The 19,394-nt window shown below is 42.0% G+C and overlaps 1 protein-coding gene across 3 annotated transcripts in view; it reads left to right on the forward strand.

Annotated features, from left to right (window-relative positions):
• The window catches only part of reln (reelin), a 95,065-nt gene that overhangs the window by 11,030 nt on the left and 64,641 nt on the right, over positions 1 to 19,394 (forward strand). For 2 of the 3 annotated variants that reach the window (XM_025056529.1, XM_025056527.1), the window contains exon 1: positions 6,762 to 7,792. In XM_025056529.1, the coding sequence (XP_024912297.1) occupies positions 7,540 to 7,792 (253 nt within the window). In that variant the 5' untranslated portion in view covers positions 6,762 to 7,539. Of the gene's footprint in view, positions 1 to 6,761; positions 7,793 to 19,394 lie in introns of those variants that run through there. The other variant, XM_025056528.1, reaches the window with a different exon arrangement.

The raw sequence follows: 19,394 nt of genomic DNA on the forward strand, positions 1-19,394 counted from the left end.
TGCCAGGAAAAAATGCTAATGAAGCGCTCCTCGCTCTGTGTCTCCAGAGACAGAGAAAAGGGTAGGAAAGGTGGAGTTTGAGAGATGGATGGTGCACAGCCAGTCTTTGTGCTTCTCCAGAATAAAACCTTGATCAGGAATTGAGGAGAAGAAGGAGGAGGAGGAGAGGGATGAGCTATGAAGAGAGGGTGGGTAGTGGTTTAAAATGAGATTTACACTTTCTTTCTTTATTTAGCTGAGCTTGTAGCTCAAGGCAGTCTACTTGCTTTTTATTGTATGTTCGGTGGACACAGCGCCCCCTCCCCCTCCTCCTGTTGTGTTTCCAAACCGAGTCAAAAGACTGTGTTTGTGTTTGCACATTTATACACCTTTATACACATTTTGCACCGCACGTGTTTGCACGGCACGAGTCAGAGTTGCGTACTGTTACACAAGTGTCTTCTCCCTGGTTCTCTGCCTGTGTTTAAACTATCTACTACTTACTACTATCTTTTAAATGTATGAAATGTTGGCCTGAGCTGGTGTCTGGGGATTTCTTGGGTATCTTTTGAGATATATATCTGTACATATTTGTGTGTGTGTATGTCGGCACAATACGCACACACACACACTCCACTCCAGAGGCAGAGCTTGTCATTTACATGTAACTGTAGGAGGTAGACATGACTAAAACTCAGTGGTGAAAGAATCTTACTGCATGAACGGTATTTACATTGAACACAAGACAAGCTAATAGGGTTAACTGCTACACTGTCAACTGGTGTTGTGTGAGAATCAGTTCAGCGATATGAAGCTGACAGACTCCCTTCTCTTAGTACAGGTTTAGTCCCCCCTCCTTCATGAATGCCACTTGAAAACAAGCGTTGATGTTTCCTGTAACTCTGCCTTGTCCTATGTAACTTCTACCACCTGTCTGTTCTAATTGGCTGCATGCTGACGGGGAAATGAATTCTCCGTCGTGTCAAAGCACTCGGAGCTCGCTCCGTCTGTCTCTGTCACAATGTGGCCATGTGTCTGTCATCTCAAATATATCATATTTCCCAGCTTGTTCTTTCACAGCTCTGTTACCATGACTGCAGGATGGGGGACTGTTGAATTTAGGGAAATGATGGCTCCACTAAAAAAAAAAAAATACGGGAGGTTGTAGAAGACATTTTGTGTCTAACATGAATGCAAAACAAGTATAAGTTTGGCAATCTGTGGATGCAGGCTGCCCTGAGCCACACTCAAAGCTCAGAGATGGCTATGACTCACAGCTATTGAAAAATGCATCACACTTAAATGATGCCAGGCCATGTGGCTCAATCATTAAAAAGCCAACATATACAGACACATTTGCTGTAGCTGCAGACACTGCTGTCTGCTACAACCCTGGGATTTGCTGCTTTTTCTCCACTAAATTCATAGGTTCAAAATTGTCCCATAAAATGGGCCTCTAAATGCACCAACAGGACAATAATGTGCACCTGCTCAGCTTTAGCCTCTATTTATGCTGTGCTGTGTGTATCCTGCACAACAGAGCTCCAGCCGCGTAGACTAAATCCACTGTTGCTCCTCAGCAAAGACGGTCTGCCTGAAAGAATTATAGACGAACTGTGCACAACAACCGATAAATATGTGTGTTGGTGTCACTGACTCTCCGCAGCAGGCAAAGAATTATATCCTTCAGTGGTAAAAGATCACCTTTTAGCTAATTATGAACGTTAAGAGTTTGTCATTGATTAGAGCAAAAACTAAACTTAAAGCTGCATTGTCAACATAATATGACTCTCTGCCCTAAACTCAGCTTTGTAGGTGGGTCTTAACCAAGAACATCTTAGTAGGTAGACTGAGGTTGTGGGTGGATTTGATTGGATTCTTGGTGAGTTGAAGAGCTAAACTGAACACATTGTTCTCTAATTTTGACCTGTTTATTCCACGCTGTTAGTTTAGTCCAAACAGAGCGCAACAGTTCTCTCTTGTGTCTTTTCAGCTCTTTGAGTGCTGTCAACAAAACACAACATTGATCAAGTAAGATATATATGACATATATACTAAACCATGAGTGGAATAAAGCTTTGCTTTACAGCAGGTGAACATCCTCTGTTTATGCTCCTTGACTGCTGGGATAGCCAACCCTGATAGGGGTAAAGTGATAGGAGATGAATGAAAGAACAATACTCCTCTTGACCTGCTGGACAAATGTGTGAGTAATAACACAGGCACGGTTTCTTCATCTAATCTTGGCTGGACAGGACACAGTGAGGACTTATCATCCTAGGGTTTGTGGCTCCCTGGGAAATGAAAACAGTGCAGTCACATTCTGCAAAATATGAAATATTTTATTAGTTTTGGACTCCACCTGATTTAATCTGCAGACAAAGTAGGTTTGACCTTCTCGAAAGAATCGCTTCTCATGTGACTAGTTCATTAGTGAGAGCAGAGCAGAGGTGGGGAATATTTACCAGCTGTTCATGTGTTAAAGCTCTGTGTTGCAGTTGGTTATTAAATGCTGACCATTTAGGATCCACACTTGTAGACCCAGAGACGTTTTGGCATTCCTTTTTTTTCCTGTGGCATCTTTAAAGAAGGAAAATGTTCTTCTCTGTAGTGAATAAACTGGTGCAAAGTTACACTGGAAAAACACATGACATGGACCTGCGTGTCAGCAAACTTGCTCCTAGTAGTCATATTTCATTTTTATTCAGCCGCCTGTTTGTGTGGAGTCAGATTTTACAATACTTGGTAGTTTAGTGATGCTTCAGTTATTGACAAATCTGTGTCAGGTCACACCAGGTCATTTAAGATCGTTTTATTGGCGTTGTCTCTGTCTTCACTTGTCTTCTTGTTTCTTAATGTGACGACACACGTGTGGACATTTTGTGACGTCTGTCTTCTATCTGTGACTAAGAATTGACTTTTTGGGGAGATGTTGGCAGGTTTTCACACATTGAGCAATGCTTTCCCCCTTGTGTTCCTCTTTTGGGGGGGGGGGGGGGGTACGAGCTTTTGATGGGACTAATTGGAGTGTGCAAGTCACCAGAGCTAAAGTGCTCCCGCAGGGCTTCTCTTTCTCACTTTCTCTTTTCTTGGCTTCTCCCCTCCTCCAACACGTAGGCTTTTATTTTCATTTGCCATATCAAGTAAACAACCTGTTAGTGTAAATTAGGCTCCAGTGAGTGATGAAGCAACACATACACTAAAACCCTCTCTGCCCCCCCCCTCCCATCCCCCCACCTCTCACCAGCACACTCTTAGAGCTCTTTTTCCTCTTTTGTCCCCTTAACCTCTCTTCTGCCTTATTTGGCACGTGGCCCTTTTAGAGACATTGCTAGTCATGAGTGTGTGTTTGAAGACAGGAGTGGACAAAAAGCCCTGGTGCAACCTTGAGGTGGAAATTAGTAATGATAAAAATAATTACTCCCCCACCCCCTCGCCCACCCCCCGACCTAGTTTTCATAATGGAGAACGATAGCCCCCAGTTGCACGCTGTGTGTGAGTTTAAGTGTGTATAATCACGCCTGTATGTGTTCCAATGGAGGAAGGGGCTGCAGCACCACCCTGACACAATGGGAATGGATGTAGGACAGGACCTACATGAAGAAACCACCGAGGCCAGGAGGTCGAGCCTGTGTGTGGCTGTTGTCACATACTGATCCAGGTGAAACAGATGGTGTCTGCTCTGCATCCTCACACACACCTGTGTCAGTGTTCAAGCTGTCTGAGCTCACCTTGGACACGTGTACATGGTGTGAGTGTGCATTTGAACAACTTGAGTAAATATATTTAGCATGGAATGGACAGTGACAATGGCAGCTCTAAACAAAGCTGTAAACACACATATTATATGAGCAGTTTTGAAATCCTGCGACATAATAACAATAAGTGAGGACCTCAGGGTGTGTGTGTGTGTGTGTGTGTGTGTCACATTCCATTCACATTAATGTGATGCATCTTTATGGCCCTGTTCAAATGCATGCCTCTGGTCTGAGGACAGAAGCACAGGAGCATTAAAATGTTATTAGCGGTGCTGATGTTGACAAGCAAACATAATCTGTAAATCTGGCATTAGCAGACTAAAGCCAGGTCCAAGCAGCATACAAATGCAGCATAAAGAACATTAAGCTAAAGGTGCTCTTCTTGTCATATGGGATTGTCTGTGCATATCCATATAACCACTGTAAAGTGACAGTGTGCTGTCATCTGTCAGGATTAATGCTGTCTTTGTGGAGCAAACCATTATGACAGAGCACTAGTCACAGTGGGAATAAATACAGAAACAAATAGTACATAAAGATACAGCGTGTTTACCTGAATACATAGAGCTGTAAAATTATGAATTATGACATTATGCTATACATTATTTATCATTACTGTGCAAAGACTGACTTTCAACATTTTGAGATTAAAAATATATATAATTCAGAGGTAAATAATACACTGAGCATGTTTTGCAATAACTAATGTGAGCATGGACATAATCCAGCCTTGAATGGAGACTATAAAAGTTTCTAATCTTCCTACAGGAATAATATCCACACAGTGCCTTTGTGGCGGTGTTTCTTTGTCACTTCACTCCTCTGTTGACTTATTCATAGGCCTTTGTTTTACCTTGTGGCTCACAAGGTAAAACAAATATGTCACCGATGGATAACTGCTGCCTTTAATGTAGAACTGAGCGACAGAAGACCCTGAACAAAGTCCTTAACGTTATGTCCTCTGAGGATGTGGAAAACATAATATCAAGGGTTGACCGCCTTAGAGTTAAACATTAAAATTTTAAAAGTTTAAAGATTAAAAGTTTACAAAGACAAACGTCTTGGGAGTCTTTTACTGTGCTGTAAAAATACTTCAGCTTTTAAATAGAATTTGTTGTTCAGGAGACAAGTGTTTGATAATGAATAAAAACAATCTAAAGGTAAATCCTACTGCACAGTATATTTGATTTGATGAAGACTTAAATCTGAAGTTACAGTACATAGCCAATCACACCTGCACATTAGGTCTGAAGTTCTTCTGGAAGTCTCACGGCTGAGTTAATGTAGCTGCATTAATTAAAAGTTAACGGCGGGCTGGGAGATAACTGTGGACTGACTGTGAGGCACAACAGAGCAGAGCTCTGATAACTCCTGACCTCACTCTCTAATCACTGGAGACTGGGTCACCAAACTGACCTCAGAGAACAACAGTGAAGGACACACACTGTTTTACAAAGTAACTCTATGAACCACTCCTTTTTCTTTATTGTTTTATATACAGTAACTGTGGGTAAAAACAAAGTCTTCACATTTATCATATAAATCATTGCTCAACTTTTTGTTCTTTCTTTTGAGAAGAAATTTAGGCAAAATACTTGAGTGAGACTGACTATAGTTTAGACTGTATCTGTGATCACACAAACATTATTTGATATAAATTTGTTGTCCCTAAACTTTGTGAGTGAAAAACTGTAGAAACCCATCCATCCATCCATTTTTATCCACTTATCTGTCACCAGGTCGCGGGGGCAGCAGTCTCCATGACCACTGCACCGTAGCAACCCTCCTGAACCTTCCTGTGGTGAGTCCACTGGAAGGTACCGTAACTGCCCTAACTGGGATTCGAACTTCCACACCAATGACAGAGACATAGCAGAGACAGAGACAAAGCGCCACTGTAGAAACTTGGACTTAACTATTATATTTGGTGCAGAAATGAGAACATCTTGTCATGAGTATTTCTATTTCTTATTGCTGTTGTGTTATTGCCAAGTATCATGAAACAGCTCATAAAAGCACACAACTAAATGGTCTTTGTAAGAATGAAAAACTGTTGCTTTCCTGTAAAAATCTTACTAGTGACGGTAGGAGAACAGTTCAGTGTCAGGCTCCGTGTGCCCCTGGTGGACTGGGGTGAAGTAGTTTCAGCATCCTAACAAATAAATCCTACATACCCTCTTCGCTCTTGAGTAAACTTGAACTACAAAGAAGTTTAACCACGTGTGTCTGCATCCATCTCATGTTTATATGGATCCATCACGTCTGTTGTATGTAGTAACTGTGTGTTGGTGTGTGTGTCTTTCTGCGTGATCTCTGAGTTCAGACTGTGGTTGGGGCTTCTGGCCACGATGGTCTGTGTGTATCTGTGTGCTCCTGTTGTGGGACAGTCAGTCTGACTGAACATGATGCAGCTGATAGTGTGTGAAGCCTGCTGGCTGGGGAGTGTTTACATCTGTAATAGGCACTTAACCACAGAAACCCAGCAGGCTGTTGGAGAGACCAGAGGAGGCGCTGAGTGGTGTTAACAGCGAGATCCTGCCTTTACTTTGATAATGTATTTAATGTGGGGTTTTTTTTTTCTCTTTGGCGTTCGTACCAGTTGAAGGTATTGTATGACAGAGTATTAGTTTTCTTTAGGTGCATATCTGCAGAGGTGATAGAGAAAGATTCATGTTGTCCTGTACTTTTTCTACATGTACCGTGAAACAGTTGGTAGGATGTGGGACGTGTAAAGAACATGAGAGAGATACTGATCCATCATCTGAAGAGTAAGGACAGGATACTGTGTCATGACTCAAGTCTTTTGCTTAGTGCTGAATTACTCGTCAGAGGTTACACACAATACTCTGGCAGGGGGATGAAGTTGTGTATTCCAGTGGAAAGGGGGATTCCAGTGGAAACCCAGTCAAAAACTACAGCAGTGAATTGGAAAAACAAATGTGATTTATTTTTTATTTTCCTCTAAAGACAAGGAGAAACTGTGAGGTTCGGGTTTGGAAAGGAAGATTTCAAAGAGAGGGAGAGAGCAGCGGGGTAGGGGATTCAACGAGGGAGGGAGAAAGGAGGTGTAATAGTGGGTGGGAGCGCAGGAGACTGTCTGCTGGATGGGCATAAAGACAAAGGGAAGACAAAAATAGTGATAGAGACCTGTCGAGGGGGCTGGTTAGTAAAGAAGTAACTGATGAATGAACAGAGACAGAAGACATCCACAGCCCCGCAAAGAAGGAAGTATGTTTTTTTTTTGTTTTTGTTTGTTTTTTTGTTTTTTTGTTAAGTGCAGAAGTAGAAAGAGAAGATAGATGGTGAAAGAGATTTAGGAAAATGACAGTAATAGACTGTCAGGGAAAAGAGGGAGGAGAGAAGAGCTGGATGAGAGCGAAGGAGGCCGTCTCATAGAGTGCTTATAGCATGCGTGGAGCTGGTGTAAGAGTGAAAGACAGACAGAGAGAGGGAAGGAGAGAGGGTGGGAGGAGAGACGGAAACAGAGGGAGGGGGTGAGGTATTTAAACGGAGGAGCAGGACAGCACAGACGAAGCTCTGAACTCCCAGAGAGTGAAGGTAGGACAGGGAGAGGGGAGAGCAGGAGAACAAAGATCAGTTTTAGTTTTTTTCCTCACTGCCAATCCCACTCACTTACATCCAAAAATCCCTCCCATGCAGACACACTCTCTCTTCTTTCACGCACTTTTGGACTTTTGAGCAGCAGCTGTCCACTGGAAAATCTACCTGTGTCCTCCTTGCCTCCACTCATCACTCTCCTCACCTCCCTCCACTTTTAGTCCCTCGCTTGGTGTGGGGGCAAATGGCCAAGGTGTGGCCCACCTTAAGAGGGGCCATAGGCTGTGCCCTGCTGGCCCTCGTACTGGCTAGCAGCAGCATGGATTTTGGGGCACCCCCAGCGAGCTTCTACCCCCGTTTCAACCCCTTCTTTTTCCTGTGCACCCACCACGGGGAGCTGGAGGGAGCTGGGGTGACAGAAGGTGGGGGAGAGGTGCTACTCACCCTCCAAATTACGGGCAACCCCACTGCCTACACCCCAGGACAGGAGTACCAAGGTGAGCGCACCCCAGTGGTGTCCACTCTCTAAGTGCATGCAAATGAAAATTGAATTGTTGTTTTCTCAGTTTTTTAGATTTTTAATTGATTTCAAGTTCACTTACGAAGAATATAAAACACTGTTGTAATGATGTTCTGCTCTAAGGAAAACAACATGTTCCCTTGGCCATTGTTTTATTCAAGACCAAATTCTGCCATATATATATATTTATTGCATATATACATTATTAAATTTGTAAAACCAACAGGATGAAGAAGAGATGTTCGTAGTCTTCATGTGTTTAGCCCTTGATGCACTGCTGTGCAGTTTGTGTGGGGTGGCTGCCGTAGGAAACTAACATTTATGTAACTAATAAGTAGTGATGCTGAGTGGGACTCCTGTTGAGTGCTGGGAGCAGCTTTGATGTTTCACTGAGCTGTGATCCTGTGTGTAGGTGGCTTCACCACAGGACTGAGAGTGTGATCCCACCAACTGAATGAGAGTGAGAAAACGGCAAGTGCGAATGGACAAAAAATAAAATTAAAAACAATGTAATGTATAAATGAGATCTTTCTACTGAGGGTGGACGTTGTCAAACAATGCTTGGAATTTCAAGCACTGATGCAGATCATCTTCATCATCTTCTTCTTTCCCAAAATGATGTGCTGCTACCTGAGCTTTAAAAACAAACAAACAAAAAAATGAAGAAGCCCCCTCTGACCTCCCAAACCTTCACCATTGCTTAGTCACTAACTGGTACTTGACACTGCGGACAGTGACCCACACTGACATCATGGACCCAGAGGTCACATTCCCATGCAGCTTTTAGACATGTTCTCATCTACTGTATAATATGGAATAAATTAATACACATTTATTTTTTTATCCACGTTCACGAAATTCCATTTTGTGTAGGCTACTGTTACAAACAATAGTGTCCTCTGTCATATGTTTGTTGTGTTTTGATTAATTCACTGTGGTAAACACAATATCAGCAGCATCGCGTTAGTAAGACAAATAAACCTCGTCACTGTGTAAAGAAAATGTGAAACTGTTTTCACCGGGGAAAAAGAGACGGCTACAAAAACCGGCACCGGAAGAAGAGTCTAGAAGATTCACTATTATCCCCTGACTGAAAACAACAGCTCAGATTGACCCTCCAACCAAGCACCCTTTAACAGGGGTCGATCTTGTCAAGAGAGTGGGTGTGGAGAGATTTGAATAACTAGCTGGTGGATGGGAGGGATAGAGCAGAAGGAGTTTTAAATAATTAGCATTAGAAACGCAAGGAACTGGGAGGAGGAAGAGATTTATTGTAGGCCACGGATGGGATGGGATGGGATGGAGTAGGGGGAGATTTAAATGACGACGACAGGATTGAGTTGATACGACACTGGCAGCGTGGCTCACACGATAAAAATGAGCCCTCCAAGCTGCTCACATTCCTCTGTTCTCTGTTGTGGTGTGTAATGGCAGTTCATTGTGGAATTGCTAAGGTTTTGGCAGCAGTGCTGACACTTTAGATGAAATCACACTCTCTTCATTCCTTTTAAACTTCATTCCTTTTAAACTTAAACTAAAAAAAATTCTACATACCTTGAAGTAAACTAAGTTTATTTACAGAGAGAAAAAAAGACATTTTCCCTTTGCTTCTATAAAGTTTTGTCCTCAATATTTATTTTGGTCAACAATTTTACTGTATTTTTTAACATTTAACAAACTGCTGGAAAGGCTGCATTTATCAATAGTGGGAGTCAGTCTTCAGAGATGGTGATAAGGCTGTAGAAGAAGCTGTGGAAAAATCAAAGAAAACAGAACTTTTCACTCAAAGGAAAGGAGGTTAAAAAATAATCAAAACAGAGTGATGACCCTGGGTAAAAAGACGTATTTGTGTGTATCCAGTTTATCACTCAGTAATTGGGTTTGTGACCCGACCGCACTGCCTCTCACTTTCCTCCTGCTAAAGTGATGGAGCCCTGTGTAGGCAGCACACTGTGCCCTGTGTGTTGGAGAAGTGATAACAGGCTGAACCATTAGAATGAAGTGACCAAGAGAGGTCGTGTTACTGTTTGAAACGTTTGAGATGGTGGGTGTTCTGGCAGGGAACTGAATGAAAACAGAAATACTGTAAAGAACGCCTGAACTGCTGGGAGGGTAGGGGTGGGGGGTGGAGGGGGGCTCTCTTTACAAGAGAGATGGAAACTAAGTGTCACTGAGATACTGCCCACATACAGACTATCTTCCAGAGAGAAGGAAAAAAACACAAGGTCACTGAGATTTAAACAAAACCTAATGATAACTGTTTGAACCACGTCTGCTAATCTCAGACAGCATTGCCGGGCATCCACGCAGTCATCTCTTCAACCTCTGACCTTTTCTAACACTGCTCTGGGAACGTGATAAGTTCCCTCTACTGCAGCCACACGTTCATTTAGGAAGCAATAATAGAGGAATAAAAACAAAACTGCGTTATTACAAAGTAAATCGATCGTTCTTCTTGTTTCTTGCCTTCCTGTATTGGTGCGTTCAGTCTCAGAGGTATAGTGACACAGCAGTGGGTGAACAGGAAGAGGCTGAATTCCTACTAACAGACTGTTTTAGTATCAGAGCATGGCCTTTCCAGTAAGTGCACTGGATCCAAATCAGGCGTAGAGGGGACACTACTGCTGTGAGCTCTGCAGTTGAATTGGAAAAGATTGCTTAAGGAATAGAATAGCAGCGTGGTGTCCGTTGTAAATCATTGGAGAATAGCTGGAAAATGGAGTTGCGTGAGCAGGCATGGGGCCATTGACATTGATTCAATGTCTTTGAATGTCAAGGAATTTGCACTATTTCCCTGTCAATTTCATCCTCCATTTGAAATGACGCCCCTTTGCACCGCTGTGCTTTCAGAAATGAGCATGTGTTTTTCATGTTGTCAATTAGTCTGTTAATTAAGTGCTTGTGTTGTGGATTGTTGTCAAATTGAAAGTCTGTCCATTTACATATAATGTAGAGGCTTTTGTCTGTATACAGATAATGGATGTAGGTGAATAGGCTGTTCCTAACAATGTCCACTGGGGTTCAGGTGCGTAGTCCAGCTGCAGCTTTCTGTTCATTGTTCCGACACACCATTGTCTGCAACAATGAAACAACAAGAGGTGAAACAGATGTTGGGGGTTTGATGGTGGGGGTGAGGGAATAGGGGTAAGAGAGAGAAGCTGCGTGTATACATGGTTGACATTACAGGCTGAAATCGCCATTACAAATATGCTAATTGTCTTTATTATTTTGAACGGTCAAAGAAGACTAGAGGTACAAAAATATTTATATCTGATCATTGATCTACTGTGAGTGAAAAGCTGTGGTTTCGTACATTTCTAATATATTTTTTTATAAAGTTTTACACATGGCTGAAGCTAAGTTGCCCACAGACCTTCTTCTTACCTAGCTGTAATGTGTTAAAGCCAAGGCAGATTGGAGGCATTCATCCTTGTTTTGTGATAATTGCAAATGGAAAGGTTCCATTTAGTTTTTAAACTAATGTGTTGTTACTTAAGAGCCGTTACTTATTGAATACACGGAATAAAAAAAACCTAACTGATTTGAATTAATGTCATTTATAATTGTGCAACTTGTAAATAAAAAGAAATGTGTTGTTATCTCAGCCATAATACACACTGTGCATTACTTCAACAACCTGTGCTGCTTTTACAGAAAAAAGGCCATTACTCACCGTTAAAGTTTATACCTCCTGATGACTGTGTCTGTAAATGAAACGAACGTCATAAACTCAAAGCACCAGAAAGCCTCAAAGAAATTAAACAGATATTATCAATCACTGCGTCGTTTCAGTCAAGCAGCAGCAGCAAAGAAAAAAACCACAGCCCATTTAATGACTCAATCAAAGTTGCTCACATTTGTCTTTGTCATTAGACTGAATGTCAAGGTGTTTTCAAACTGCTGCAATTTCAAACGGCCCATTAGATATCATCATCACCATCTCACCTCTAAGAGCACTGTTAAAGGTCAGCTCTGTGACCTCTGACCGTCTCCTGTCAGGTCCACATTGTTTGGTGCTCTGTTCCTACACAGAGATTAAGGTTTCTTTAGTTCCTTTCTCATTGTGCCATTCTTTATTGATTATCTGATGGAGCTGGAGTTTTGGTTGAGAATTCACTAGATGTCTGTGAAATTTTAGCAAAGGAAAACAATTATCTACATACAAGAATTGGTTAGTTGGTTTCATACTGTAGCGGTTAGCATGCCTGCCTCACTAGCAGAGAGCAGAGAGTCCTGGGTCCAATTCCCAGAGGAACCACATGCTTGGCACTTGCTAGGGGCAGCCTGTTAACAGCATTTCCCAAATATGGGATCCATGTAGTACAAATTTAAATTATTTAAAACATTGATCATTTTAAAATAACTGCATGTATTGCATGATTTCTAAATGTTTATCTTTGAATATTTATAGTTATAATTTCGTATTGTATAAAGCCAAGTAACAAAGACACTGATAAAATGTGTCAAAGCTGTTTGCCTTAAGAAATACATCTTTAAATCATTTACTTTGAAATGATAACCTGTGTCCTAGAACAGTTTGACTTATCCTCATACTTTCCATGAAGGCAGGGACCATGAAAACAGAGAGAAAACTAGGAAGTGAGTACTGGTGCTGGGAGCTGAAAGTAAAGAAAATGTCACCTGCATATACTGTAGCACCAACACTTTGGAATCATCTGCATAAATGAGCTCCGCTGCACTTGAGCCTCTCTGTTTCCTGCTGCTCTGTCTGAATAGATGCCTTCAATGAGTGGAGGGAAGTGTGTCAAGAGTACTGCTGTTTTTGAATGTGTTTGGATGTTCTCTTTGTGGACATTGAATGATGGACTACTTTAAAGAGCTTTGTATTCACTGATATATGCTAGTTTGCTTTATATGAGGGAGCAGATGGGTGAGAAATGAGAACAGATATTCATTTGGAATCTTCCCTTTGTCACACATGCATGCGTGGCCGTGTACTTGGCACTCAGCTCTGGGTGGGAGATCCATCATGACATAGAGACAAGTCAAATGTTCCGCTGGCTACACACAAATGTCCTGATCAGCATGCTGTTAGGATTATTTATGTCACTCTTTCAATGGGATATCAAATAATAGCATTCATAGGGGTTGGTGGTGTGAATGGCTGTTGAGTCAAATGGATGGAGCAGCCACACTCCAGCTCTCCTAACATGCCATACACACCTAAGAAATCACATCTCTTTTTTTAAAGTGTGGGTAACAGATATTTCTTCAGTTGCTGTGCTTGTATTTCCTCATGAAGCATAACTGATCCGTGGCAGCTCTATGGTGCAATGTTGAAATGGGCCACAGGCCACAAAGGTGCTACGTTTATGGAAAATTGATTTCCTGAACCAGAATACTGTGAGTGGCCTCAGATAACAGTGACAGAGTGAGACATTACGAGACTGGTCCAGAAAGACAAAGGCTAAAGATGACTCTCTTTTTGTGTACACACAACGTACATTGTCCTTGTCTACTTTTATCAGTAATAGATGTTGTAAAGTTCTTGTTTCGTCTTTCAATTAGAGATAATCCTAAACCCCATTGGTGTCTGTCTGTAATCTGAAAAGTTTCATGATTCTGCACAAATTCATGCTCATGTTCCCATCGTAATAGGCCTCATAACAATGATCCAGTGTTCATTGTGTTGGGGGTACCAAGTGGCCCTCAGAGGGATTTTGATCCTTTTGAACCACGTCTTCCCTCCTCCCTGTCATTTCTGCCGACTGCGTTGTTCTCATGGGGTGGTTTCCCAGCCATGTTTGATTGGCATGTCGGCTTTGCCGATAGCCTTTTCCTTCGACAGAATGGAGGTCCTGTTGGTAGATTGTGTACCTCCTCCTTCCTCCTCCTCCCCCTGTGCCTGATCCTCCTACTGGCCTCCTCATAGAGAGAGCTGTAATCCCTGCTCGGGGGCCAGTGTGTCGTCTGTGCAGATAGCATTTAGAGAGCCACGTAAGGCTCTCATGGATCCACTACAGAGGATGCAGTGTGGTACGACTGGCTGGATGCTCGGCGCACAGTGTGTGGAACAGGCAGATTAGCTCCAGCCCAACCCCCAAATCAGCACCAGCTCTTTTGAGAAAAAAAAAACAAAAAAAAAAAACAGAGTCACAGCAGGCTGGCAGGGCCAGATTACACACACATATACATACACAAGCTCACACATATCCCTTAAACACCATTGATAAGGCGTTAACAGGGACCCTTGATAGACTGCTGTGAAACCTGACATAACTGTAAAACCTAACACCTCGAGCCCCTGTATGCTGTTATGTCGTCAGTGAGCTCTGGTCCAGGATTTGACCATTCGCTGTGGAAAAAAAGTTGATAACGATCAGAAGTTTTGAGGTTTTTGGTTAAATCATCAGAAATGTTCGGGAGATTAAAGCATTCCTTTACTTTGTAGCTCGAAGGAAAACTTTCCCAGGGTCTGTTCAAAAACCTGAATGTAACAAAGAATAATGAAATATTAAACCTTACGTTTGGAACATGATCTTAGCAATCGCAATCACCCTCCCTCACATTCATCAGATTACCCTGCCCTATTACAACAAAAAGATGTTAGAATGCATACGTGCAGCTACTAAACAGCTAACCCTAACCCACCTCAGAGGGTGAGGCAAAGTGGTTATGTCGGGGTGAGGGCAGTAGGCGATGGAAGGGAGGGAGCTGGAGGAAGCATGGCAGCCATAATTACAGTGATGAGTGTGTTCTTACCCAGCTGAACTGATGTGATTAAGTCGAGGTGTCAGAGGAAACGCTCCCCATTGATCCACCACCAGTAAAGACTATTCCATTACTGTTACCAGCTTGTTAATTAGAAATCAATCTTTCCCCCTTTCTTCCTCGGAGCCTCCGTCACACCACTGTGCAGCTCTTTCAAAGTGTCGAGCCCAAAAGGCATGGGAGGCATGTCAGACTTGGACTGACTTCTGTACTTACTGTAGTTGGCCATCATGTCTGTCATATTTTTGTTGCCAACAGAAAGCAGGGAGCAGGGAGAAAAACAGTGAGGCACCTTCCTCTCCAGCTCACAGGACGTCTTTCAGCTCTCTGGTGAAGAAATGCCAATTGCTGGGACTGCTTTAAAAATGAAAGACGAACAAAGAATTATGACCTGAATAATATTTGACTACATATTTGAAACACATGTGATGACATCTAATCTAATCAATCTGTTCAAATTTCTAGAGTGGATCTATTGAGTCACTCAGCATGTGAAGTATATACTACTCAAAATAAATACTGTATGTCATTCATGTCTTTATTACTATCTTCAACAACAGTTAACCTTTAGATCCTTAGATTTGTACTATTTTAATAGTAATTAATACTAAAAATGCCATACTGTACCATACTGTACTGTTTTAATTACTTAGTAGTAACTAACTTTTTACGTTGTTAAGTTTAAATTAACAGTGTTTGCTCCTCCAAACCAACTTTTATACAACCCAAAATCTTTGGCTCAAATATTTTAAACTACTAAAACCTTGATGATCCTGGGATATGGTCTGCAGTCAGATGTCTGATGTTGTGGTGTTCACTCACTTGTCCATTCTGTTTCATCTCATGAGCCTTGGTTAGCTTGAAACGTGGTGATAGAAGTGATCAATAATACTGGCCCATGGAACTGAGTGAATATTGAACACAGAATGTCTTATGAAGACAACCACTCAGTTCTGGTTCAGGGTGCTGTTGTGCTGTTGTAAATACAAATCTAACAGTTTAATTTAAATAAAGGCAGTCCATCGTAGGCCTTAAACATGCTTTTTCCTCATGTCTAACTCTATTACTGTGAGTCGCCTTTGGTATGAATAGAGAATGTGAGTTTCTCTATGCGGCCCACCAAAGCACACAGTTGATCAGTGTAACAGAAACAGAAATATCTGCTGGGTTCTGAAACGTTTGGAAAAGTAGTTCAGAAAGAACCATTAGAAATGGCATTTTCTCTGTAACATTGGTCTCTTTGAACTTTTAATCAAGTAATCATTAGTAGGCACTAAACGTATTACTATAACACTTTATTTGTCCACCATATTGCCATGCTTATTGGACATAAACAGGTACTATCTACCATCCACAATTTAAAGGCCATCAGGCATTAATGAGCTTTAAATCAGGTTTCCTTCGTCCTTCTGTGCCAGTGTGCTGCGCATGCCCCCTGCTGGGTGGATTCCCTCTACGCCTGTGCCCTGACAACCAGTTAGGCTAAGGGTAGAATTGGCTTAAAAACAATTTTTAGACTTTTCTTTATGTTTGAAAGCTGTAAATTTGCCCATGGACAATCACTGATTTCAGACTCTAAATCTTTACAGAATGATGCCTCGTAGTTTTTCATACATTTACAAGTGAAGTAAATGCTCTGCTGTCGGCACTAAGCCAAAGAGTTTTGTGTGCACACATGGATGAACACATGGTGTTGGTCATCAGGACCAGTCACACTTTGGTCACCAGGCAACAGAGGGGAAGAATCAGTGTTTCTGAACCCGATCACTCAGTAACGCTCACCAGTCATCTATCTAATGGGAAGTAATGTTTAAAATCTTTATTGATAACTATGTTTATTGCTTCCGTATTTATTTTTTATCTGCACCTAAATCTTTCTGATCCGATCCTGCTTTGATTTTGTCGTGATTTTTCCGAGAATACTAAGTAGAGACAATGATTTTTCAGGGATCTTTATATATGTATTAGATCAGAGGTGGTCAGTGTGGTCTCCTAGTTGAAGAAGTGGAGAACCTCAACAAGCCATGTGAATGGAGAGAGATCGATATTCAGCAGCGCATTGTAGAATAGACCATCAGCCATCTTTGAAGATCTCACTAAGTGGTCTCAGGAGATCAGTAGGGTTCACTGAGCTCTCAGCTAAATGTGTTGAAGATGTTGTAGTTGGCGCAGGCCTGGAGAAGCTCATCAGCCGATGGTTGTCGATGATCTCCTGTTTCACAGCAGCAGATGGCAGTGCCAGCAGGCCAGGATGGTGCCAGAAGGGTATGCAATGGAATGATTCCTGCAAGACCTGACTAGAACACCACATGACACGTGCAAACCCACACTTCCCACACCGTCTTCTGAAAATCAGGAGAAGCATTTGTCCTTATGTGAGAAGGTTGCAGGATCTTGTCAGAATTATTCTTCCTTCTGCCGTCTCCTGCATCACAGCAATGTCGTGTTGGTGACTGACGGTTTGAACCATTTCATGAAGCTCAGAGTCAAGTGACACCTCAACTCTGGCATCACCACGGAAACAGATGGAACTATATCCCCTTGTCTGGCCTCCATTTCCTGGTGCTCTCTGGGATGTGTGTCTGCCAGAGGGATATGGGTCAGATGGTTGCTTATCCTTGTCCAAATTGTTTCCAAGAAAACATCTATCCACTTGGAAAAGACAGGTTGTCCCCCTGGTTCACTGAGACAAGAGAGGTGCAAGGTTATTGAACTAAAATATTTGTCTTTCTTATTGTTAGATTGCTGTCTTCTTCTCTTGTGTTATTTGCACCTTTTTCTATAACTGTACAGATGAGAGGGTCAATATCTGTCACATTCTCCTCCTGTGTCTTTACATCTTAAGCAATTCATACCATTGTAAGAAACGGTTATGACTGGGTTTTGGAAAGACCACTGGGGTTTTTTGTACTCTGCAGAACAGGCCAGTTCAGGCTATTCTCAGCACCAACAGGGCTTCGGTGGTTGGTCTGATACAGTGAAACAACACAGCTCATCTTTTAGAGTTCTGACGTCTGCTCCAGCTGCTAACTAACTCTACACTTTCCTAATTCAGAGCTGATGCTGCTTAAGTGTTGCCAACCACAGTAGACAGAATCCTTTGCAATACCATAAAAACATTCCTTCTTACTTAAGGATGACATTGGTAAATTTTAAATATAAAATGTAAATATGAATTTAAATATCAGAAATTAAATCTTCATGTCAAAAAAGTGTGATCTTTTATTAGGACAATTCAACCAATTTCTGCAATACATGAATTGGTTTTATTCATTTTTTTAAAATTTTTGATACAGTTTTGCCACGTCTGTAATTGTATGCTCTAAGAGGCTTGTCAACAGAGTGAGTTTGGTCTTTGTGGTTTTGTTTGTTTTGTTGCACCGTGTGCACTCTGAGCTGTAGCTCGGTGCCTTAGCGATGGATTCAGAAAATGAAGAAAGCCCCTGGCCCATCAATACTTGAGTAGGAGCAGGGATGTGTGTGTCTGTAATGAGGCGTACCACACCACATCATTAATATAACATGCAGGCTCAGAGGGCTAAAGGATGTGCTCTGTGGTGATTTCAAATGTTAAGTATGGAGTGTTGTATGTGGACAGATTGATCTGCATTCAGTGAAATGAGCAGTTTGTAAGAGCTGAGCTTTGGTGAACTTTAATGTGGTTCAATCTGAGTGTTTCAACAATTTGTAGTTTAAATTCAAATGTACATGTTTCATACTGTCAAAATGTACTATGAGTGTCTTACTGAGTGGTGACAGTGAATGTTCAGGCAGTAAAGAAGTTGGTCCTGCTGTAGTCATTGTTTGGTTTGTTGTGACTTCATTTGGCAGATCCACTCAGTCCATTCAAATGGCTAAGAAGCCTGTGGTTTTATTCAAACAGCAACTTTACTGTAGAATAATTTACTGCTATAAATCACTTTTTTATTTTAAAACTCCTTGGAGTTGTAATGTCAGATGTTGGCGTTAGATAAGCAGGTCCAGCACCTGTGTGCAGACATGAACAAAGCCAAACTGCACCCATCACCCCACAGAGGGAAACTGTTCATGTGTTTGATGAGGGTGTTGGTAATAAAGTTCACCCTCATTCCCGCATCACCCCCCCGCCCCCTCCCCCGGCCAAGAGAACAGTACTCAGAAAACAGGTATGGATCAGAATGTTAAAGGCTACCATCAAAGACTGCGCGCGTGTGTGTGTGTGTGTGTTAGCTCACAAGTGATTGGATCTCATCTGATTGGCTCATCCGTCTGATGCATTAACAAGCAGTAAGACAGGAGTGTTAGAGGCATGACTAAATAATTAAAACCTTGCCTTTGTATTGATCAGGAGGCTCTGTGCTCTAGGTGCAAATCCACGTCTCCATCCTTTTTTGCGCCTGTTCTTTCTTTCGGGAGCGGTAACCTTTGTGCCTGTGGCTTCGCTTTCTCTCCACTGTTGCTATTTTTAATATCTACATCTATCAAAGTGCAGGTTCACAGCTGTGAGGAGTAGAACATGCAATGGGAGAAGGCGTAGATCTGGTAAGGAGAGAACGGTAAGGCTGAGTATAAGGCAGTGAAAAGAAGCCGTGAGCAGCGGATAAGGAGGAAAAAATAGCATTGTGCTGAAAAAGAAGAAATTGTTGTGTGTGTGTTTGTTTAGTCCATACACACGTCTTTAAAGAGTTGTAGCATCTGTGTGGTGACCTTAGTGATTGAGGTCTGTGGAACTGTACAAAGAGTGCATTGTGAGCACTGATGATGTGGAGGCCTGGTCCATCTCAGTGCATCAAACTCAGTCCATTACTCCATTAAATACTGCTTCATGCCATGACCTTGGATCAATACACTACAATGTAAACATGCAT

The sequence above is a fragment of the Cynoglossus semilaevis genome, chromosome 6, assembly GCF_000523025.1.
Source record: "Cynoglossus semilaevis isolate Cse_v1.0 chromosome 6, Cse_v1.0, whole genome shotgun sequence".
Taxonomy (NCBI): domain Eukaryota; kingdom Metazoa; phylum Chordata; class Actinopteri; order Pleuronectiformes; family Cynoglossidae; genus Cynoglossus; species Cynoglossus semilaevis.